The 24,317-nt window shown below is 50.4% G+C and overlaps 1 protein-coding gene across 3 annotated transcripts in view; it reads right to left on the minus strand.

Moving 5' to 3' along the window:
• The window catches only part of LOC311520963 (phospholipid-transporting ATPase ID-like), a 155,216-nt gene that overhangs the window by 87,738 nt on the left and 43,161 nt on the right, over positions 1 to 24,317 (minus strand). For all 3 annotated transcript variants that reach the window (XM_084628991.1, XM_084628992.1, XM_084628990.1), the window contains exon 3: positions 23,051 to 23,109. In XM_084628991.1, the coding sequence (XP_084485117.1) occupies positions 23,051 to 23,109 (59 nt within the window). The remainder of the gene's footprint in view (positions 1 to 23,050; positions 23,110 to 24,317) is intronic.

Genomic DNA, 24,317 nt, shown 5'->3' on the forward strand with positions numbered 1-24,317 from the left:
GACTGTGCAATCAGATCTTCCCAGTGAAATCTAGCTACTGGATGGCTGGGGACTGGGAGTACCCCAGCCACGGGCTCTTACTGTGCACTGGGCTCCAGCTGCTAGTCTCAGTGGGGCTGGCGCAGGACAGGATTCCTCTTCACCTGCACGGGCTGCTCTCGAGGGGAGATCACACCCACCTCCGGGTTCCTTGCCCAGCTGCTCTGAAGGTAGCGAAGAAGTGAGAGTGGCAATCCCACAAGCCCCCAACAACTTTGTGACCCCCCCCAACTCCCTTTTGGGTTGGGACCCTCATGGTTACATACATACATTTTTAAAATCCTGTGACCATGAAATTGACCACAATGGACTGTGAATCTGATTGGACGCTAGGCTGATTAAAGCGATAGGTTCCCTATCACAGTTAGTACTTCTGAAATTTCACATTTGAATTCCTTCAGAACTCTTGGGTGATACCATCTGGGCTTGGTGACTTTTACTGCGTAATCTATCAGTTTGTTCCAAAACCTCCTCTACTGACACCTCCGTCTGGGGCAGCTCCTCAGATCTGTCACCTAAAAAGAATGGCTCAGGTGTGGGAATCTCCCTCACATCATCAGCCATGAAGACCAGTACAAAGAATTCTGTTAGCTTCTACACAATGGCCTCATCTTCAATGAGTGCTCCTTCAGCACCTCCATCGTCCAGGTGCCCCACTGACAGTTTGGCAGGCTTCCTGCTTCTGATCCATTTAAATACAATTGCTGTTAGCTTCTGTATCTTTTGCTAGCTGCTCTTCAAATTCTTTTAAGCCTGCCTAATTATACTTTTACACTTGCCTTGCCAGAGGTTATGCTCCTTTCTATTTTCCTCCATGATTATTATTGTAACCCTTCTGCCCGTCAGAGTTGGCAGCAACAAGGGCCGGGTTCAATATCTAGGGGTTCCATTCCAATAACACAATGCAAACCGGCTCGAGCCCCCACCCAGTGACCTGGGAAAATATATACCACCCCCGCTGGGCGCCTCCAAGAGGCAATACTTCCCCTCTCGCAAGCACATAGTCTGAGTGTAGCAAAAGTCTTTTAATAACAGAGAGAAACAATGTGGCATTATGTTGGGGAAACACCACCAACAGGATTCATAACACAACCCATGAGCAAAAACAACCCCACCCCAGGCAAATTGGGGCATGCCCTTTTCCCTTTGGTTCTTGAGTCCAGCAACCCCAAATCACCCAAAGTCCGAAAAGTCCAATGCCCCAAAAGTCTCTGTCCCTGGTCAGGGCAGCCCCAGAGTTCGAAAGTTTATCGGCGGAGCTTTACCTCCCAACCTGGGTGGAAATGGGACGGGGGTAAGAGGCACCTTACGTGATCTGAAGCTGACCGCCCCATAGCTCCATAGCGGCGCTCCGCCAGCCGCCCCACAAACTCCTTCGCTCAGCTGCGCTCCGCTCCGCCAGCCGCCCCACGAACTCCTTCGCTCAGCTGCGCTCCGCTCCGCCAGCCGCCCCACGAACTCCTTCGCTCAGCTGCGCTCCGCTCCGCCAGCCGCCCCACGAACTCCTTCGCTCAGCTGCCCCACGAACTCAGCTCCACGGCCCACAAGCAGCTCCTGCCATCCACACACTGCTCCGCGTCGAACTGCTTCACCAGCCGTCCCGCAAACTGCTCCACAATATATCTTCAGGCTCCCCCACTACTTAACACAACACTCAGTGATTTCAGCTCTTAGGTGAATTCAGCTTATAGTAGGGGAGCCCCAGTGCTGGTGCACTGTCAGCCCAAAGTGAGCTCAGCAGCCTATAACTAGACTTCTAATGAAATCAAAATTAGCTCTGATATTCCACAGTGGAGAGAGGAGGAAGTGCAATCAGCATGTAAGGCCCTCACCAAGGGGCCCATGCCACCAAGTACTACTACTTGTCCCCAGCCTCTCTCCATTCACACAGTTTTGGAACCCATGACCCTTGCCTAGCGAGTGCTACTTAGTTGATGGTGAATCCCTCCATCATAACAAAAGGCCACGTACAGTTCCAAGCACAGTTCCCATAATCAGGGTAATAACAATTTATTCTTCCTGCCCCAATAACAGAGACACTGGGGATCCCACAGCAGCCAAAGTGACCATTTGGGCAGCTATGGTCTCATTCTAGGCGTGGTGGGTGTGCCTATGCAAATGAGATCGGCCCCTGAAGTTCTTTTCCACAACTTGCCGCACCTCACCACCAGATGTCAGGGTGGAGCTCATCCTGACACTGCTTACATCCTCCCCCCAGCCGAGACTTTGTCGTCCCGACAAATCACACTCCCTTTATACCAACTCATTGGTTTCCTCCAAAGGGCCTCAGGAAGCCCACTTTAGCTTCCACAAGCCTGTGTGCTAAATGTATTGGCTCCTCACTAGTCACCCCAGGTGCATCATAAGTTAACCGTTTCACTGGTCTTATCACCCTGTCTCGTCTATTGAGAATCTCTGTTGCCGAGGTAGGGGGAACATCCTCTTGAGTGACGGATGGAGAGGCTTCCCTGGAGGGTCCCTCGGCTACTGGCGTAGGCCCCTGCACTCCTAGTTCTAACGCTGGAGGGTCCAAGGTGCCCAGGACATCCTCTACCTGTCTGTCCCCATTGTCCAATAACCTGTGTGTGTCATCACAGGGGGGTCTCATCAGCAGCACCGGGGTATCAGAAATGGGCCTAAATAGTTCCGCCATTGGGTTTAGGGCGGAAGAGGGAAAACTCTCGTTTGGTTCAGCTGATCGAGACTGAAATCTTGTCTCCATCCCAGGATACACCAGGGTTGTGTCTTCCTCCTCAGACTCACTCTCAGATGTGCAGAATAGGGGTAAGTTAGCTGCAGGGGGCCCACTGTCTGTGTTGGATGGCGGCTTTGGTCTAGCACCTCTGTTCTGCCCGGCGGCCCTGCCGTGGCCCATCTCACAAGGGGTGCTTACCAATTCCCCCACAGGGAGCAAAAGGTTTCTATGCACCGTCTTTATTTGCCCTGGACCGTCTTCAGGTTTGATCTTGTAGACTGGCAGATCTCCCAGCTTTTCCATCACCAGGTAAGGTATTGCCTTCCATCTGTCAGCTATCTTGTGTTTGCCAGCAATACCCAAATTTCGCAGCAGGACTCTGTCCCCCGGCTGGAGCTCCTGCGAACGCACTCTAGCATCATATCGATGTTTGTTGCGGTCTGCGTTCTTCCGAGCCGCAGCGGTAGCTAAGCGATAAGCATCCCGCAGCTTTTCTCTTAGTCGGGATACATACTGCTGATGAGTTTCATAGCTATCTCCATCCTCTGATACACCAAAGCACAAGTCTATGGGTAATCTTGGTTCTCGCCCAAACATCAAGAGATATGGGGTGACTCCCGTAGCATCGTTCTTTGTGGCATTGTAGGCATGCACCAGAAATGCGACATGCTGGCTCCAGGTTGCCTTCTGCTCTGGTCGCAAAGTTCCCAGCATATCTAATAGGGTTCGATTGAACCTCTCGGGCTGAGGATCACCTTGGGGGTGATAAGGCGTTGTCCTAGACTTTTTAATTCCTGCTATCTTCAGCACCTCCTTCAGAAGGTGACTCTCAAAATCCCGCCCCTGATCAGAGTGTATCCGAGCCGGGAATCCATAGACTGAGAAATATTTGTCCCACAATACTCGAGCAACGGTGGTGGCCCTCTGATCACGTGTGGGATATGCTTGTGCATACCGTGTAAAATGGTCAGTCACTACTAGAATGTTTCCAACATTCCTCTTGTCTACCTCCACAGACAAGAAATCAATGCATACCAACTCCAAAGGTTTGTTGCTGGTGATGTTCTTGAGATATGCAGCCCTCGTGGGCAGAGTTTTCCTTTGAACACATCGAGCGCAAGTCTCACATTTCCTGCGAACATCTTCAGCCATTCGGGGCCAATAGAACCTACTACGAATAAGTTCCAGGGTCCTCTCCATCCCTAAATGCCCAAAGTCATCATGCAGGGCCCTCATGGCCAGGGCTCTGTACTTTTTTGGCAGTACTAGTTGTGCTCGTTGTTTTTGTAAAGGGTCAGTGGTCATTCGGTGTAGCACTCCCTGAATCAGTTTTAGTTTGGTCCATTCTCTCAATAGTAGTTTACCCTCCGGGTTAGGTGGGACAACCGCAGCTGGGCTTCGCCCCTCCCTTTTGGCAAGTAGTGTATCACGAATGTCAATATCTTGCCGCTGGGCTTCTTGCCAGTCAGCCGCATTGAGCATGGGCAAAGGAGATTGGTCTAATGCAATATAGTTCACCGAAGCAGAAGGCATGCATTCAGGGGGCAGGCCCAAAGCTTCTGCAACACATCCCTGAAAGTCTTCACGGGCCTCTGGCTCTCGGCGACTCACACTGCAAATAGCTCTCACTCCATCTGTAGGTATCACAGCAACTTCTGGAGCCTGCGGACGCCTGGACAATGCATCTGCATCTACATTGCTTCTCCCTGATCGGTACTGAATGCTGAACTCATAGCTAGCCAAGGCGGCCACCCATCTCTGCCCTGTAGCATCCAGCTTAGCACTTGTTAACACATAAGTCAGTGGATTGTTGTCTGTCCACACCTGGAACTGAGCACCATACAAGTAGTCTCGAAATTTCTCAGTGATGGCCCATTTCAAGGCCAAAAATTCCAGCTTGTGGGTGGGATAGCGAGTTTCACTATCAGACAATCCTCGGCTGGCAAAGGCTACAGGTTTACATTTGCCTTCCACTTCCTGGTACAGGACTGCTCCCAGACCCTCCAAACTGGCATCAGTATGCAGGATAAATGGTTTGCTTGGGTCAGCAAAAACTAGGACTGGAGCATGAGTTAGGCAAGTAATGATTTCTCGAAAAGCCCTTTCACATCTCTCATCCCACCGTGGCCCAAATGGTGCAAAGGGGCCATTGTGTCTCTGCACAGGAGGCTTTGGGGACCTCCCCTTATTCTTGGACTTAGATTTGTTCTTGCTGGACTGATGTCCCCTGGTAAGATCATTCAGAGGCTTTACAATCGTAGCATAGTTTTTCACAAATCTGCGGTAGTAGCCACTAAATCCAAGGAAGGTCTTGAGTTCTCTGTAGTTACTTGGACGTGGCCATGTAGTGAGTGCTTCTATTTTATCAGGATCGGTACTCACACCTTCTTGGGACACAATGTGACCCACATACTTCACTGAGGTTCTGCAGAACTGGCATTTGTCAATTGAAAGCTTCAGACCATAATCCTCCAACCTATCAAGCACTTTAAGAAGTCTTTCTTCATGCTCCTCTAAGGTTCTTCCAAACACAATCAGGTCATCCAAATAAACTAACACTTGCAGTAAATTCATGTCTCCCACAACTTTCTCCATGAGACGTTGAAAGGTGGCAGGTGCTCCAGAAATCCCTTGGGGCATGCGTTCGAACTGATAAAACCCTAATGGGCAGATGAAGGCTGTCTTCTCCTTATCTTCTTCTCCCAGAGGGATCTGGTAGTATCCACTTCGAAGATCCAACACAGAGAACCACTGGCTTCCCAGCAAACAGTCTAAGGCGTCTTGCACTCGAGGCATAGTGTACTGGTCGACCACAGTACGGCTGTTTAGGGTGCGGTAGTCAATACACATCCGGATTTTCCCATTCTTTTTGCGGACTACCACAATGGGTGAGGCGTATGGGCTGCGGGACTCTGTAATGATGCCATTCGCAGCCAGCTCCTGAAGATGATGTTGCACATCTTCCATCTCAGAGAGAGCAATCTTCCTAGATCTCTCCCTGAAAGGTCGAGAGTCATGTAGTCTGATATTGTGCTCTACTCCTTTTGCACATCCCACATCCCACTCATGCAGTGAGAACACCTTGGATCTTTCACAAAGTTTCTTCCTCAGGCGATCTTTCCAGTCCTCGGACACTGGTGAATCTCCAAAGTCAAACTTTGCTGGGTCTATTGCCGAAACTGGAGTTTCATACTGGGGTTTTACAATCGACTCAGGCTCAAAGAGGTCTGCTATCTTTTGTCCTTGCTTCACAAAAATATCACGACTCGTTTCATTAGCAATCAGTATAGTCACCCTTTCCTGGGCTTCAGCAGGTAGGGTTATGACTCCACTGGGGACCAGCACTCCTTCAGGGAGCTCTCCTCCCATCGGCTGCTCTATCATTGCTAACGTCCCTTTACTGCCTTTCAGACAGGTACTCATGACAAGCACTTCTTGCTCCGTCCTTGCAGGCACTACTAAGGGGGTTGTGCCCGCGTACTTCAGTGCCCCAAGCGGTAGCTCAGATGTGTCCCTTTTAGCGCTCTCAATTTTCCTATAGGCTTCAGCACAAAGCGTATGGATCATCAGGGTATTCAGGTACTGGTCCCCAGCCCGCCTTCTGCAGTAATCCGCGAGTACCTTGAAGAGACTGGAGTTGGTCCCTATCAGCACAGACACATCGGAAGTCCCTTTAGGGTCAGGGCATATTAAGGCAGCTGTGTCTACCTCTTCTCTTACCCCAGCAACCTCCTCTGGGAATTCCAGGTGCACTATGACATACCCTTGATAGGGGTATTCATCCATGCTGAGGCCACATAGGCCAAGGCCAGTCAGTGGCTGTATAGGCAGGTGCCTAAGCATCTGTTGGTAGAATGACTGAAATATAATAGTCACTTGAGATCCAGTGTCAAGCACTGCTTTACACTCCACCCCTTCGATCCTCACCATGACCTCTGCTCGAGGCCCTATCAGTCCTGCAGGGATCCCAGCTGGACAGTCTTTTCTGGGGGAATCTTCAAATCCTGCAGACCTGGGGGGTCCCCGTCCCCAGACCCTCTGGCAGCTACCGGATCTCTCCCAACTGATCCTCAGCTTTCCATACACTAAGGAGGGGTTTTCTTCATTACGGCACTTGGCAGCACTGTGTCCATCCTGACCACATCGGTAGCAGAAGAATTGACCTTTCCCCCTTCGCCTGGGGGGGATGGTGGCTCTAAGTGCGGGCTTCTCAATCGCCACAGTTTGAGGCTTCTTATTCCTAGAAGTCTTAACTCGGTCAACGGTACTTTGCAGCTCAGCTATCCGTTCCGTCAGGACCTGCATTTGTTGGGCAAGTTCCTCTCTGGTGCTCACCATCAGTACACTGGCCATTTGCAGTGGTGTTGTGCTGGCTGGCTCCGATGTTTGGGCTTCCCAAAACTCACTGGCAGCCTGCCTTTCTTCCTCCTCTCTGACCTCTTTTATCAGCTGGGAGTAACTTGGGGGATGTTCCCGTCGTTCTCTTAGCCGGAGATGAAGTAGAATCGGGTTCTGATACTGAGTTCCTCTTACAATTTGAGCCAGTCTGGTCTGATCCATCTGCTCAGCAGTCACTGCTCCCCTCATGACAGCTCTCTGAAGCAGTCTCTCCAGTCTCTGTATGTAGGCTGAAGCCTTCTCGCCCTTTTGTTGTCGGGAATTAAGGAACTTACAGTAGCTGTCTTCAGGGCCCTCTACGCTCCCAAAGTTGTGTTCAAGGGCCTCTAGGCAGTCCTTCACACTGACCCCAGGGTCAATGAGCTTCAGGGTGCGAATCACATCTAATGCTGGGCCGCCAAGGCTCTCTATAAGGCATCTTCGCTTTTCTGCATCTGGTACGGCCCACTCTTGCAGCATTTCAGTGGTATGCTCTAACCAGGGTTCAAACTCCTCCTCCCCAGCAAATAATCTTAACTTACGACAAGAGTCTGACTCAGCATGGGGCAGCACAACCTTTTCCAATATTTGCCCCAGAGCTTTTGTCCAATCATCAGCCGAGGCTGCAGCCTCCGAGCTAGAAGCTGCTGAGCCAGGGCCCAACAAACCTGACATATTAGCCATTATACAAACAGTAATTTCCTCAAAATATAAGCACAAACAAAAAAAAATATAAATTGTTTCCCAATGTAGTGGATCACTCAACAGGTGCTTGCGAGGGGTACTGACCCAGGCGATCCCGGACGAGCCCCCAAAAATGTAACCCTTCTGCCCGTCAGAGTTGGCAGCAACAAGGGCCGGGTTCAATATCTAGGGGTTCCATTCCAATAACACAATGCAAACCGGCTCGAGCCCCCACCCAGTGACCTGGGAAAATATATACCACCCCCGCTGGGTGCCTCCAAGAGGCAATACTTCCCCTCTCGCAAGCACATAGTCTGAGTGTAGCAAAAGTCTTTTAATAACAGAGAGAAACAATGTGGCATTATGTTGGGGAAACACCACCAACAGGATTCATAACACAACCCATGAGCAAAAACAACCCCACCCCAGGCAAATTGGGGCATGCCCTTTTCCCTTTGGTTCTTGAGTCCAGCAACCCCAAATCACCCAAAGTCCGAAAAGTCCAATGCCCCAAAAGTCTCTGTCCCTGGTCAGGGCAGCCCCAGAGTTCGAAAGTTTATCGGCGGAGCTTTACCTCCCAACCTGGGTGGAAATGGGACGGGGGTAAGAGGCACCTTACGTGATCTGAAGCTGACCGCCCCATAGCTCCATAGCGGCGCTCCGCCAGCCGCCCCACAAACTCCTTCGCTCAGCTGCGCTCCGCTCCGCCAGCCGCCCCACGAACTCCTTCGCTCAGCTGCGCTCCGCTCCGCCAGCCGCCCCACGAACTCCTTCGCTCAGCTGCGCTCCGCTCCGCCAGCCGCCCCACGAACTCCTTCGCTCAGCTGCCCCACGAACTCAGCTCCACGGCCCACAAGCAGCTCCTGCCATCCACACACTGCTCCGCGTCGAACTGCTTCACCAGCCGTCCCGCAAACTGCTCCACAATATATCTTCAGGCTCCCCCACTACTTAACACAACACTCAGTGATTTCAGCTCTTAGGTGAATTCAGCTTATAGTAGGGGAGCCCCAGTGCTGGTGCACTGTCAGCCCAAAGTGAGCTCAGCAGCCTATAACTAGACTTCTAATGAAATCAAAATTAGCTCTGATATTCCACAGTGGAGAGAGGAGGAAGTGCAATCAGCATGTAAGGCCCTCACCAAGGGGCCCATGCCACCAAGTACTACTACTTGTCCCCAGCCTCTCTCCATTCACACAGTTTTGGAACCCATGACCCTTGCCTAGCGAGTGCTACTTAGTTGATGGTGAATCCCTCCATCATAACAAAAGGCCACGTACAGTTCCAAGCACAGTTCCCATAATCAGGGTAATAACAATTTATTCTTCCTGCCCCAATAACAGAGACACTGGGGATCCCACAGCAGCCAAAGTGACCATTTGGGCAGCTATGGTCTCATTCTAGGCGTGGTGGGTGTGCCTATGCAAATGAGATCGGCCCCTGAAGTTCTTTTCCACAACTTGCCACACCTCACCACCAGATGTCAGGGTGGAGCTCATCCTGACACTGCTTACATCCTCCCCCCAGCCGAGACTTTGTCGTCCCGACAAATCACACTCCCTTTATACCAACTCATTGGTTTCCTCCAAAGGGCCTCAGGAAGCCCACTTTAGCTTCCACAAGCCTGTGTGCTAAATGTATTGGCTCCTCACTAGTCACCCCAGGTGCATCATAAGTTAACCGTTTCACTGGTCTTATCACCCTGTCTCGTCTATTGAGAATCTCTGTTGCCGAGGTAGGGGGAACATCCTCTTGAGTGACGGATGGAGAGGCTTCCCTGGAGGGTCCCTCGGCTACTGGCGTAGGCCCCTGCACTCCTAGTTCTAACGCTGGAGGGTCCAAGGTGCCCAGGACATCCTCTACCTGTCTGTCCCCATTGTCCAATAACCTGTGTGTGTCATCACAGGGGGGTCTCATCAGCAGCACCGGGGTATCAGAAATGGGCCTAAATAGTTCCGCCATTGGGTTTAGGGCGGAAGAGGGAAAACTCTCGTTTGGTTCAGCTGATCGAGACTGAAATCTTGTCTCCATCCCAGGATACACCAGGGTTGTGTCTTCCTCCTCAGACTCACTCTCAGATGTGCAGAATAGGGGTAAGTTAGCTGCAGGGGGCCCACTGTCTGTGTTGGATGGCGGCTTTGGTCTAGCACCTCTGTTCTGCCCGGCGGCCCTGCCGTGGCCCATCTCACAAGGGGTGCTTACCAATTCCCCCACAGGGAGCAAAAGGTTTCTATGCACCGTCTTTATTTGCCCTGGACCGTCTTCAGGTTTGATCTTGTAGACTGGCAGATCTCCCAGCTTTTCCATCACCAGGTAAGGTATTGCCTTCCATCTGTCAGCTATCTTGTGTTTGCCAGCAATACCCAAATTTCGCAGCAGGACTCTGTCCCCCGGCTGGAGCTCCTGCGAACGCACTCTAGCATCATATCGATGTTTGTTGCGGTCTGCGTTCTTCCGAGCCGCAGCGGTAGCTAAGCGATAAGCATCCCGCAGCTTTTCTCTTAGTCGGGATACATACTGCTGATGAGTTTCATAGCTATCTCCATCCTCTGATACACCAAAGCACAAGTCTATGGGTAATCTTGGTTCTCGCCCAAACATCAAGAGATATGGGGTGACTCCCGTAGCATCGTTCTTTGTGGCATTGTAGGCATGCACCAGAAATGCGACATGCTGGCTCCAGGTTGCCTTCTGCTCTGGTCGCAAAGTTCCCAGCATATCTAATAGGGTTCGATTGAACCTCTCGGGCTGAGGATCACCTTGGGGGTGATAAGGCGTTGTCCTAGACTTTTTAATTCCTGCTATCTTCAGCACCTCCTTCAGAAGGTGACTCTCAAAATCCCGCCCCTGATCAGAGTGTATCCGAGCCGGGAATCCATAGACTGAGAAATATTTGTCCCACAATACTCGAGCAACGGTGGTGGCCCTCTGATCACGTGTGGGATATGCTTGTGCATACCGTGTAAAATGGTCAGTCACTACTAGAATGTTTCCAACATTCCTCTTGTCTACCTCCACAGACAAGAAATCAATGCATACCAACTCCAAAGGTTTGTTGCTGGTGATGTTCTTGAGATATGCAGCCCTCGTGGGCAGAGTTTTCCTTTGAACACATCGAGCGCAAGTCTCACATTTCCTGCGAACATCTTCAGCCATTCGGGGCCAATAGAACCTACTACGAATAAGTTCCAGGGTCCTCTCCATCCCTAAATGCCCAAAGTCATCATGCAGGGCCCTCATGGCCAGGGCTCTGTACTTTTTTGGCAGTACTAGTTGTGCTCGTTGTTTTTGTAAAGGGTCAGTGGTCATTCGGTGTAGCACTCCCTGAATCAGTTTTAGTTTGGTCCATTCTCTCAATAGTAGTTTACCCTCCGGGTTAGGTGGGACAACCGCAGCTGGGCTTCGCCCCTCCCTTTTGGCAAGTAGTGTATCACGAATGTCAATATCTTGCCGCTGGGCTTCTTGCCAGTCAGCCGCATTGAGCATGGGCAAAGGAGATTGGTCTAATGCAATATAGTTCACCGAAGCAGAAGGCATGCATTCAGGGGGCAGGCCCAAAGCTTCTGCAACACATCCCTGAAAGTCTTCACGGGCCTCTGGCTCTCGGCGACTCACACTGCAAATAGCTCTCACTCCATCTGTAGGTATCACAGCAACTTCTGGAGCCTGCGGACGCCTGGACAATGCATCTGCATCTACATTGCTTCTCCCTGATCGGTACTGAATGCTGAACTCATAGCTAGCCAAGGCGGCCACCCATCTCTGCCCTGTAGCATCCAGCTTAGCACTTGTTAACACATAAGTCAGTGGATTGTTGTCTGTCCACACCTGGAACTGAGCACCATACAAGTAGTCTCGAAATTTCTCAGTGATGGCCCATTTCAAGGCCAAAAACTCCAGCTTGTGGGTGGGATAGCGAGTTTCACTATCAGACAATCCTCGGCTGGCAAAGGCTACAGGTTTACATTTGCCTTCCACTTCCTGGTACAGGACTGCTCCCAGACCCTCCAAACTGGCATCAGTATGCAGGATAAATGGTTTGCTTGGGTCAGCAAAAACTAGGACTGGAGCATGAGTTATGCAAGTAATGATTTCTCGAAAAGCCTTTTCACATCTCTCATCCCACCGTGGCCCAAATGGTGCAAAGGGGCCATTGTGTCTCTGCACAGGAGGCTTTGGGGACCTCCCCTTATTCTTGGACTTAGATTTGTTCTTGCTGGACTGATGTCCCCTGGTAAGATCATTCAGAGGCTTTACAATCGTAGCATAGTTTTTCACAAATCTGCGGTAGTAGCCACTAAATCCAAGGAAGGTCTTGAGTTCTCTGTAGTTACTTGGACGTGGCCATGTAGTGAGTGCTTCTATTTTATCAGGATCGGTACTCACACTTTCTTGGGACACAATGTGACCCACATACTTCACTGAGGTTCTGCAGAACTGGCATTTGTCAATTGAAAGCTTCAGACCATAATCCTCCAACCTATCAAGCACTTTAAGAAGTCTTTCTTCATGCTCCTCTAAGGTTCTTCCAAACACAATCAGGTCATCCAAATAAACTAACACTTGCAGTAAATTCATGTCTCCCACAACTTTCTCCATGAGACGTTGAAAGGTGGCAGGTGCTCCAGAAATCCCTTGGGGCATGCGTTCGAACTGATAAAACCCTAATGGGCAGATGAAGGCTGTCTTCTCCTTATCTTCTTCTCCCAGAGGGATCTGGTAGTATCCACTTCGAAGATCCAACACAGAGAACCACTGGCTTCCCAGCAAACAGTCTAAGGCGTCTTGCACTCGAGGCATAGTGTACTGGTCGACCACAGTACGGCTGTTTAGGGTGCGGTAGTCAATACACATCCGGATTTTCCCATTCTTTTTGCGGACTACCACAATGGGTGAGGCGTATGGGCTGCGGGACTCTGTAATGATGCCATTCGCAGCCAGCTCCTGAAGATGATGTCGCACATCTTCCATCTCAGAGAGAGCAATCTTCCTAGATCTCTCCCTGAAAGGTCGAGAGTCATGTAGTCTGATATTGTGCTCTACTCCTTTTGCACATCCCACATCCCACTCATGCAGTGAGAACACCTTGGATCTTTCACAAAGTTTCTTCCTCAGGCGATCTTTCCAGTCCTCGGACACTGGTGAATCTCCAAAGTCAAACTTTGCTGGGTCTATTGCCGAAACTGGAGTTTCATACTGGGGTTTTACAATCGACTCAGGCTCAAAGAGGTCTGCTATCTTTTGTCCTTGCTTCACAAAAATATCACGACTCGTTTCATTAGCAATCAGTATAGTCACCCTTTCCTGGGCTTCAGCAGGTAGGGTTATGACTCCACTGGGGACCAGCACTCCTTCAGGGAGCTCTCCTCCCATCGGCTGCTCTATCATTGCTAACGTCCCTTTACTGCCTTTCAGACAGGTACTCATGACAAGCACTTCTTGCTCCGTCCTTGCAGGCACTACTAAGGGGGTTGTGCCCGCGTACTTCAGTGCCCCAAGCGGTAGCTCAGATGTGTCCCTTTTAGCGCTCTCAATTTTCCTATAGGCTTCAGCACAAAGCGTATGGATCATCAGGGTATTCAGGTACTGGTCCCCAGCCCGCCTTCTGCAGTAATCCGCGAGTACCTTGAAGAGACTGGAGTTGGTCCCTATCAGCACAGACACATCGGAAGTCCCTTTAGGGTCAGGGCATATTAAGGCAGCTGTGTCTACCTCTTCTCTTACCCCAGCAACCTCCTCTGGGAATTCCAGGTGCACTATGACATACCCTTGATAGGGGTATTCATCCATGCTGAGGCCACATAGGCCAAGGCCAGTCAGTGGCTGTATAGGCAGGTGCCTAAGCATCTGTTGGTAGAATGACTGAAATATAATAGTCACTTGAGATCCAGTGTCAAGCACTGCTTTACACTCCACCCCTTCGATCCTCACCATGACCTCTGCTCGAGGCCCTATCAGTCCTGCAGGGATCCCAGCTGGACAGTCTTTTCTGGGGGAATCTTCAAATCCTGCAGACCTGGGGGGTCCCCGTCCCCAGACCCTCTGGCAGCTACCGGATCTCTCCCAACTGATCCTCAGCTTTCCATACACTAAGGAGGGGTTTTCTTCATTACGGCACTTGGCAGCACTGTGTCCATCCTGACCACATCGGTAGCAGAAGAATTGACCTTTCCCCCTTCGCCTGGGGGGGATGGTGGCTCTAAGTGCGGGCTTCTCAATCGCCACAGTTTGAGGCTTCTTATTCCTAGAAGTCTTAACTCGGTCAACGGTACTTTGCAGCTCAGCTATCCGTTCCGTCAGGACCTGCATTTGTTGGGCAAGTTCCTCTCTGGTGCTCACCATCAGTACACTGGCCATTTGCAGTGGTGTTGTGCTGGCTGGCTCCGATGTTTGGGCTTCCCAAAACTCACTGGCAGCCTGCCTTTCTTCCTCCTCTCTGACCTCTTTTATCAGCTGGGAGTAACTTGGGGGATGTTCCCGTCGTTCTCTTAGCCGGAGATGAAGTAGAATCGGGTTCTGATACTGAGTTCCTCTTACAATTTGAGCCAGTCTGGTCTGATCCATCTGCTCAGCAGTCACTGCTCCCCTCATGACAGCTCTCTGAAGCAGTCTCTCCAGTCTCTGTATGTAGGCTGAAGCCTTCTCGCCCTTTTGTTGTCGGGAATTAAGGAACTTACAGTAGCTGTCTTCAGGGCCCTCTACGCTCCCAAAGTTGTGTTCAAGGGCCTCTAGGCAGTCCTTCACACTGACCCCAGGGTCAATGAGCTTCAGGGTGCGAATCACATCTAATGCTGGGCCGCCAAGGCTCTCTATAAGGCATCTTCGCTTTTCTGCATCTGGTACGGCCCACTCTTGCAGCATTTCAGTGGTATGCTCTAACCAGGGTTCAAACTCCTCCTCCCCAGCAAATAATCTTAACTTACGACAAGAGTCTGACTCAGCATGGGGCAGCACAACCTTTTCCAATATTTGCCCCAGAGCTTTTGTCCAATCATCAGCCGAGGCTGCAGCCTCCGAGCTAGAAGCTGCTGAGCCAGGGCCCAACAAACCTGACATATTAGCCATTATACAAACAGTAATTTCCTCAAAATATAAGCACAAACAAAAAAAAATATAAATTGTTTCCCAATGTAGTGGATCACTCAACAGGTGCTTGCGAGGGGTACTGACCCAGGCGATCCCGGACGAGCCCCCAAAAATGTAACCCTTCTGCCCGTCAGAGTTGGCAGCAACAAGGGCCGGGTTCAATATCTAGGGGTTCCATTCCAATAACACAATGCAAACCGGCTCGAGCCCCCACCCAGTGACCTGGGAAAATATATACCACCCCCGCTGGGCGCCTCCAAGAGGCAATACTTCCCCTCTCGCAAGCACATAGTCTGAGTGTAGCAAAAGTCTTTTAATAACAGAGAGAAACAATGTGGCATTATGTTGGGGAAACACCACCAACAGGATTCATAACACAACCCATGAGCAAAAACAACCCCACCCCAGGCAAATTGGGGCATGCCCTTTTCCCTTTGGTTCTTGAGTCCAGCAACCCCAAATCACCCAAAGTCCGAAAAGTCCAATGCCCCAAAAGTCTCTGTCCCTGGTCAGGGCAGCCCCAGAGTTCGAAAGTTTATCGGCGGAGCTTTACCTCCCAACCTGGGTGGAAATGGGACGGGGGTAAGAGGCACCTTACGTGATCTGAAGCTGACCGCCCCATAGCTCCATAGCGGCGCTCCGCCAGCCGCCCCACAAACTCCTTCGCTCAGCTGCGCTCCGCTCCGCCAGCCGCCCCACGAACTCCTTCGCTCAGCTGCGCTCCGCTCCGCCAGCCGCCCCACGAACTCCTTCGCTCAGCTGCGCTCCGCTCCGCCAGCCGCCCCACGAACTCCTTCGCTCAGCTGCCCCACGAACTCAGCTCCACGGCCCACAAGCAGCTCCTGCCATCCACACACTGCTCCGCGTCGAACTGCTTCACCAGCCGTCCCGCAAACTGCTCCACAATATATCTTCAGGCTCCCCCACTACTTAACACAACACTCAGTGATTTCAGCTCTTAGGTGAATTCAGCTTATAGTAGGGGAGCCCCAGTGCTGGTGCACTGTCAGCCCAAAGTGAGCTCAGCAGCCTATAACTAGACTTCTAATGAAATCAAAATTAGCTCTGATATTCCACAGTGGAGAGAGGAGGAAGTGCAATCAGCATGTAAGGCCCTCACCAAGGGGCCCATGCCACCAAGTACTACTACTTGTCCCCAGCCTCTCTCCATTCACACAGTTTTGGAACCCATGACCCTTGCCTAGCGAGTGCTACTTAGTTGATGGTGAATCCCTCCATCATAACAAAAGGCCACGTACAGTTCCAAGCACAGTTCCCATAATCAGGGTAATAACAATTTATTCTTCCTGCCCCAATAACAGAGACACTGGGGATCCCACAGCAGCCAAAGTGACCATTTGGGCAGCTATGGTCTCATTCTAGGCGTGGTGGGTGTGCCTATGCAAATGAGATCGGCCCCTGAAGTTCTTTTCCACAACTTGCCACACCTCACCACCAGATGTCAGGGTGGAGCTCATCCTGACACTGCTTACATTATGATGATTAGGGGACTGGAACACATGAGTTATGAGGAGAGGCTGAGGGAGCTGGGATTGTTTAGCCTGCAGAAGAGAAGAATGAGGGGGGATTTGATAGCTGCTTTCAACTACCTGAAAGGGGGTTCCAAAGAGGATGGCTCTAGACTGTTCTCAATGGTAGCAGATGACAGAACGAGGAGTAATGGTCTCAAGTTGCAGTGGGGGAGGTTTAGATTGGATATTAGGAAAAACTTTTTCACTAAGAGGGTGGTGAAACACTGGAATGTGTTACCTAGGGAGGTGGTAGAATCTCCTTCCTTAGAGGTTTTTAAGGTCAGGCTTGACAAAGCCCTGGCTGGGATGATTTAACTGGGAATTGGTCCTGCTTTGAGCAGGGGGTTGGACTAGATGACCTTCTGGGGTCCCTTCCAACCCTGATATTCTATGATTCTATGATTCCATCTGACTTGACTTTGAATCTTTAAAGGATGTCTTTGTGTCACTAACTGCCTCTTTTATTCTATTGTTCAGCCAGGGGTGGAGGGGAGGGCATTTTTTGGTCCTCACTGTTTTTTTAATTTGGGGTATACATTTCGTTTGAGCCTCTATTATTGTGTTTTTTAAAAGTTTCCATGCAGCTTCCAGGCATTTCACTCTTGTGACTGTTCATTTTAATTTCTGTTTACCTGGCCTCCTCATTTTTGTGCAGTTCCACCACAGTAGCATTGATCTATCAAAAGGAGGGTTTTCTCGGTATTTCCCCCACCAAGGATGTTCAAATTTAATTCCATTATGGTCGCTATTACCGAGCCGTTCAGCTCTGTTCACCTCTTGGACCTGATCCTGGGCTCCACTGAGAACTAAATCAAGAACGGCCTCTGCGGGTTCCAGGACTGGCTACTCCAGGTCATGGTCATTAATGGTGTTTAGAAATTTTCTCTCTGCAGCCTGTCCTAAGGTACCATGATCCCAATCAATATGCATTATTACTGAGTTTTCTGAGGCTGGCAGTCTGGGGATGGGACCACCCAACTGTGTCCCAGAAAGTCTCATCTAGGTACCTCTCTGTCTCCCTTAGCTTGTCCAGCTCAACCACTCTGGTCTCAAGCGCCCGAACACGGTCTCGGAGGAATGAGAGTTGCTTGCACCAAGTGCGCACTTATGCCACCTACCCACACGGCAGGGAATCCTACATGCTGCGTTCAGTGCAATAACCGGGATACCCCCCACTCTGCTGCTGGACGTCTGCCTGCGTTATCTTTACTCTTGAAGGGTTTTTTCCTTCTGGGGGGCAGGGGGGTTATTGGCCTACGTTTAGAGAACACTTGTTAGGTGCATCGGCTCTCACACGCCCTCTCTAAACGCCCACTTGCTGCGGCTGGTCACTAGCACCTTGTGCAGGGCTTAGTCCCATCTAGTGTTAAACGTCCTGTGGCAGAGCTCCAACCTCGTCCCCGAGGGCCCCGCCCTTCCAGGCGGTTTATGCTAGCTTCCCAGAGGCTCACTGCAACCCTCCACGTAGCCCTTCTCTCTCTAGGGCCAGGGATACAGTCTACTGAGCCCTTTTCATCATAAGCCAGCAATGGAGGTTGGTGAGAGAATTCCCACAGTCTCTGTTGCTCCTACGGCCTCATGCCAAAACCGTTCAGCTTCCTGTCCTGACAGGGGCCTGTTTTCCCCTCCCAGGAGGTGTTTCTGTAGTGGTGGGTTGGGGGGAACCCGGGCCCGGCCTCTACTCCGGGTTCTGGCCCATGGACCCTAATGGTAGCAGCTGTTGGCAGCCAACCTTTCACTGCCAGAGTTACTACATTTCCCTGGGCCACTTCCCTACAGCTCTCCTGCTTCTCCCTTACTAGTGAGACTTGAGGTTATCTTCATTAACCAGCCCTTCAGCCACACTTCCTCTCCCCTGGCTCATCCCTGCCTGACTGGAGTGAGCCCTTTTATGTTATCAGAGGGGCCTTAATTAGAGTCAGGTGGTCACATTAGCTTAATGGCCTCACCTGACTCTTTGCAGGTTAATTGGAGTCAGGTGTTCTCATTAGCCTGGAGCAGCCCCTGCTCTGGTCAGTCAGGGAACAGAAACCTGTTAATCTAGTGGCCACTATATCTGCCTTCTGCTACTCTGCTGTACTCTGCTCGGTGTCCCCGTCCTGTTCCCTTCGTTTGACCCTTTGACCGCACTCCCGTCCCTGTTGTTCATTAGTTGTCCCCCGTAATTATTTGGTTTCCCAGGTCCTGTGGATCCCCCCCTTAGGCTGGGGGGGGATCCTTTAGCAGTGGGCGGGCTTCGCCTGCCCACTTCCTGGATCCCTATAAGGCTACTCTGCTGTACCCATCTGGCCTGGGTCTACCACATAACCGATGGGTGGGCCTTTCCGTTCCACCTCTCCTTTGAATGACACATGCCCAGGCTGATCCACCTCCCTCGTAGGAGGTTTTCCTTCATAGTCAACCTATTTTTTCTCTTCCTTAATTTCACTCCATCAGTCCTAATTAAGTCCTGCCTTGTACCGTACTCCCATCCCCTGCTGGGGTTTGCACCATTCCAGTAGCTGAAGCCCCCAGGGCCCTGCCAGTAGCTTGCCCTCTTGCCACGTTTCCTGGGAGTGAAGATGATCTGTGGGGGGATGGGTGACCAAAAGTTTTCTGCAAGTCCAAGTGCAACAGGTTTATTTACGCTCCCTTGGGTATGTTAATGGGGCCTGTCTGAAACAGTGGGAAATCCCATTCCTGACAGCTCTTTTGAGACTATGGAGGAGTCTTGACTGACGTTAGGATGGCCCAGTATTATGACTCTGCAAACAGTCTGGTCTTGCTCCACATGCAGCTGAATTTCTCACCCTCCTCGGCTCCTCACTCACATCTTCCTGCATGACTGTTCCACAGAGCGTGGAGGAGGAGAACACGCTGCGGAAGGGAGATAACTACAGGATACCCACCTCAGGCTTGGCTTTGCAGCACAGTCCAGCTGCCCAGCCCTCAATAAGTCTAAACAAGGACAAGGCATTCCCACCCTTTGCTCAGTCTTTGTTCTGGGGATGTCAGGCCAGGAGAAACCATTCCAATTGATGAAGGGCTTAAACCCACCGACCGCCATCTGCCCCCATACAACTCGGGTGTTTGTCTGGAATACAACAATCCCTCAAATCCATATTTGCACAGTTCCTCCTCTAACCTCTCTCAACTCCTTGGGGAGAACACGCTGCCCCTGGGAAACCATGACAGTCTTGCGGGCTGTGCTCCCAGACCAGACACAGAACCTAGTCTATAACTGTAATTTATGGCCCTATTAAGCTATAAAAGAGTCAAATGAACCCTGCCCACGGCTGCAAACTTCAAACAGGAAGCCCACTGCTACAACTCTTCTTAAGCTCTTTGCTGAATTACCAGGTTTCATTCTAGTCTGTCCTAGCTGGCCCTTCTCTCACGCAGAAGCTTCCAGTGCAACTTTTCTTGTTCCCAGAGAGCTGGTAAAACTCCTGGGCTCGAGAGCCAACACCAGGGCCAGCCAATATGGGCCACAGGGAGGAATGGCTACTACCCTCTGGTCCTCCCTGAAGGTGCCCATGCCAGCTGTGGAGCCCACTGGCCCCAAGCAGCTGAATGGCACAGTGAAGCTTCCTCAGTTCAACCTGTTGTGTTCACTCCATGAACAGATCATGTGGCATAAACATAAAAGCCAGGTGCTCTGGGCTGCATATGCTGTCGCCCAGTGACCTTAGCAGCAGCTGCTGCCGCCTTTCTGCATCCCTAGGCCCACGCAATCGCAGACCCACAGTGCATTGTCTGGCTCCCGTTGAGCCCGCTCTTGCACGACCCCGGAGCAGTGCTCTGTGGCAGGCAGGGTCCCCAGGCTCCTCCCCTCAGCACTGCACCCTGGCTGCTGCAGCGTCACGGTATTCAGGATCAGGAGGGAGCCGTGTTAGTCTGTATCCACAAAAACAACGAGGAGTCCGCTGGCACCTTAAAGATTGACCGATTTATTTGGGCATAAGCTTTTATGGGTAAAACCCCGCTTCTTCAGATGCATGGAGTGGAAATTACAGATGCAGGCATTATATAATGACACATGAAGGGAGTTACCTCACAAGTGGAGAACCAGTGCTGACAGGGCCAATTCGATCAGGGTGGATGTAGTCCACTCCCAATAACAGATGAGGAGGTGTCAATTCCAGGAGAAGCCAAGCTGCTTTTGTAATGAGCCAGCCACTCCCAGTCCCCATTCAAGCCCAAATTAATGGTGTTAAATCTGCAAATGAATTTTAGTTTTGCTGTTTCTCTTTGAAGTCTGTACCATCTGTACCCACCCAAGAGGCCAGGATTTGATTCTTTACCTGGATTGCAGGCTCCTGTTCCTACTCATGAAAAGTTTAGAAGCCCCCCTTTTTTAGTTTAGAAGCACCCCTGTGACCGCAGGGGTGTTAATGGGCAGCTTCACCTTGACGGGCGCCTTAGAATGTGTGTTAACTGCTTATGCTAAGCAATTTGTTCCATCTCGTATTTAGCTGGAACAGTCCTGAAGAAGAGCTCTGTGCAGCTTGAAAGCTGATCTCCCTCACCAACAGAAGTTGGTCCAATAAAAGACATTCCCTCATCCACCTTGTCTCTAACATCCTGGGACCCACATGGCTACAACTACACTGCAAACAATATAAAGTGTAAAGTATGTGGGGAAGGAGCCAGGAGCCTCTCTGTCCTCCTTGGAGTTTCCAGCCACACCCAAGATGCCAATAAAAATAGGGTCTGAAGTCACTTTGGGCTAGGCCAGCTCTTTTCCATCCATCCTGCCAGTATGAATGTACTGAACGGAAAACTTACCAGGACTTATTTGGAAATAAAAAGCCCAGGGCATGATGTGCAGCTCTGTGCAAGTCAGACTGCGCTAGCATGGTTTTGGGACAGCTTTATGGTTTCCCCCACTCTGGCATGCTCCAGGGCTTGGGCTTTCTAGACATTCTTCTAGAATTTCTCAGCTTCAGTCTATGCTGGGCTCCAGGGATGCTGGGCCATGTGACATGTCAGACTAATGTCTGGGGCAGAGCTACAGAAATTCACGGCCACATTTAACAGATGATATTGCAGCCATCTGCTTACCAGTGTGCACCTCCACACCCCAATGGACTCTCATGGCAGCTCTCCAGAGATTCACACGCTCTCTCCCTGCCCTCGGCTATTTGCAAATCTACAGACGTGCAACTGGCATGCTGGGAACCAGGGATCTATAGAAGTTAATCCTATTGATGACTCTACATGGACCGGGAGTCAGAACCAGAGAAGTATGCTCCCCACAAAGACAGGCAGGCACAAACACACACTTCTGAACTCGGGGTGGGGGTGGAGGAAAAGGAGGATCGGGCCAGCAAAGGTCACCCCTTTCACTTCTCGTCAGAGCATGTGGGGGAGGCCATTAGGACAGACAGGACAGCCTCCCTCCCTCCTACATTCTCATCCCAGCCCCGTGAGCACAGTGTCCTGTCCCAGCCTGGCATCCTCCCAATCCTGGATCGCCAAACACCGTAAGCTGAGAACGCACATCCAGTCCTGCATTGCCAGGCCCCACATGCATAAAATGCACCTTCCCAATCCCATATCACCAAGACCGAAGAGCTGAAGTGGTATAAAGGCCTTGCCCTAGCCCCCTGCATATTTCACCCTGTGCACACATTGTGCGTTCAATGTGCATGCAGTGGTCATGTCCCATGCAAGTCTCCCAAGTGTTTGGTTTGGTCCAGGCATGAAAAAGAACCAATGAAAAATATCCAGTTCATGCTGCCGTGAGCATGAAACTTATTGTAAAGTCTTGGGGCCCAGTCCTACAAACAAGTATCTTTAACTGAGTGAGCTCAATGAGCCTAGCTGCAGGTATGAAGTCACTAGGGTATGATTTTGCAGGATCAGGTCCTTTATTAGTGCCCTGCTTGCAGAACAGATGCCAGAGATGAAACTTCCAGTGCCTGACTCTAATGACAAAAGAAAAGGAGTACTTGTGGCACCTTAGAGACTAACCAATTTATTTGAGCATAAGCTTTTGTGAGCTACAGCTCACTTCATCAGATGCATACTGTGGAAAGTGTAGATCTTATTATATACACACAAAGCATGAAAAAATACCTCCTCCCACCCCACTCTCCTGCTGGTAAGAGCTTATCTAAAGTGATCACTATTACCAGCAGGAGAGTGGGGTGGGAGGAGGTATTTTTTCATGTTTTGTGTGTATATAATAAGATCTTCTACACTTTCCACAGTATGCATCCGATGAAGTGAGCTGTAGCTCACGAAAGCTCATGCTCAAATAAATTGGTTAGTCTCTAAGGTGCCACAAGTACCCCTTTTGTTTTTGCGAATACAGACTAACACGGCTGTTACTCTGAAACCTGACTCTAATGAACAACCAGGTTTTCCTGTGCACTCATATGTCATTACTGAAAGGCTGCCAGGGACAGACATTGACCAGCCTCATTTAGATCTTTTGATAAAGTCCAAGACATTTTTATACAATTTTTTTTTCAAAACAGACTTCAGCACTTTGTTTACAAAGCACTCCCCAGCATGTGCACGAGGGACCCTACCATAACAAATCCACATACCCACAATACACTTCCGATTGGAAGGAAACTTGCAAGTGAGCTCATGTCCCATGAAGCAGCCCTGACAATTGTTCTGCATTAAACATATGATTGTTACTTACAGCATATTCGAACTCCAGATTAAAGTCCCGGTTGTTTGCCTGAAGGTGCCTCTGTTCCTCTGTAGAGAAGAACACACACATTAGATTTCAGCAAAGGAGAACTTAATAGCTATTTGAGGAGGAGGAGAATGAATAATTACAAGCATCAAGGAGCAGCAGGAAGAGGGGACTTTTAGGAGAGTAATGCCAGGGAGACCCAAGCTGTGTGCCAGAACCCCAGTGCCCAGGCTTAGTGGTGTGTGGCAGACACCCACCTGCCATGATGCTAGTGCTGAGCATTGGTGTCACAGTGATGTGGCGTTCATTCACCAACACGTTCCAATCACATACCTCACTGTGGTCCCAGCATGGCATCAGTAGGACAGGCTGATCTCCTACCCATCATATTAGCTTCCCTGGAGGCTCAGGATTAGTTCTAGACAAGTGAGACTCAAGCTCCCAACCTCCCTCCACAAAAATCTAGACAAGCTGGTGCCCTAGCTCTATTGTTAATTCTGCACCATTACTGGAGTGTGTAGGAGGGCAGGGCATCAGCAGTGTAATAACAAGCAGCTCACAGAGATGTTTTCATTCAAGGAACTCAAATGCTTTAGATAGTAATTCATTCACCCTTACACCCCTTTAGTGAGACAGAAAAATTCTTTTGCCTCATTTTACAATGGGGAAACTGAGGCACAGAGCAGTTAGCATGACCTTCTCAAGCTCACAGAGGGAGTCAAAGGCAGAGTTAGGAATAGAAAACATACGTCCTGGTTTCCGTTCCCCTTCTCTAACCACTAAGTCACACTCCCCTACGTAAAACATTCTCCACTAGTCACTGGGCAGATCTAAGCAACACACCTAGAGAAGGCTATTTCAGAACACTTGCTGCATTCCTTTCATACAGTTAGGGCTGCTCTGAATCCCTCCTTGGGGATTCTGAGCTGAGTCCCACAGTAAATGCTGCAAAGAGATAAATGATCATGAAGAAAATAAGAGATGGTAAAACCTTAAGAAAATCAAAAAACCAACAGAAATGCGGGAGCAGAGCGTGGGCAGGGCTTGGGAAAAGTGAAACAACATTCAGCTCTGCGGAACTGCCAGAGCAGCGTCATTCAACCAAACATTGTGTGGTTAGACAGCCAGGCTCAAACAAGCCGCGGGCACAGGAGAGTGAGCTGTTACTGAAGAGGACTTTACAAAGGAAACCCAGCCTAAGCATGGGCAGTGCTTCTGCCAGATCCTCAGTGCCCAACACCGTACACTTAGGAACCTGGGCAGCATCAGA

Source organism: Lepidochelys olivacea (genome assembly GCF_965140295.1).
Source record: "Lepidochelys olivacea isolate rLepOli2 genome assembly, chromosome: 5".
Taxonomy (NCBI): Eukaryota; Metazoa; Chordata; order Testudines; family Cheloniidae; genus Lepidochelys; species Lepidochelys olivacea.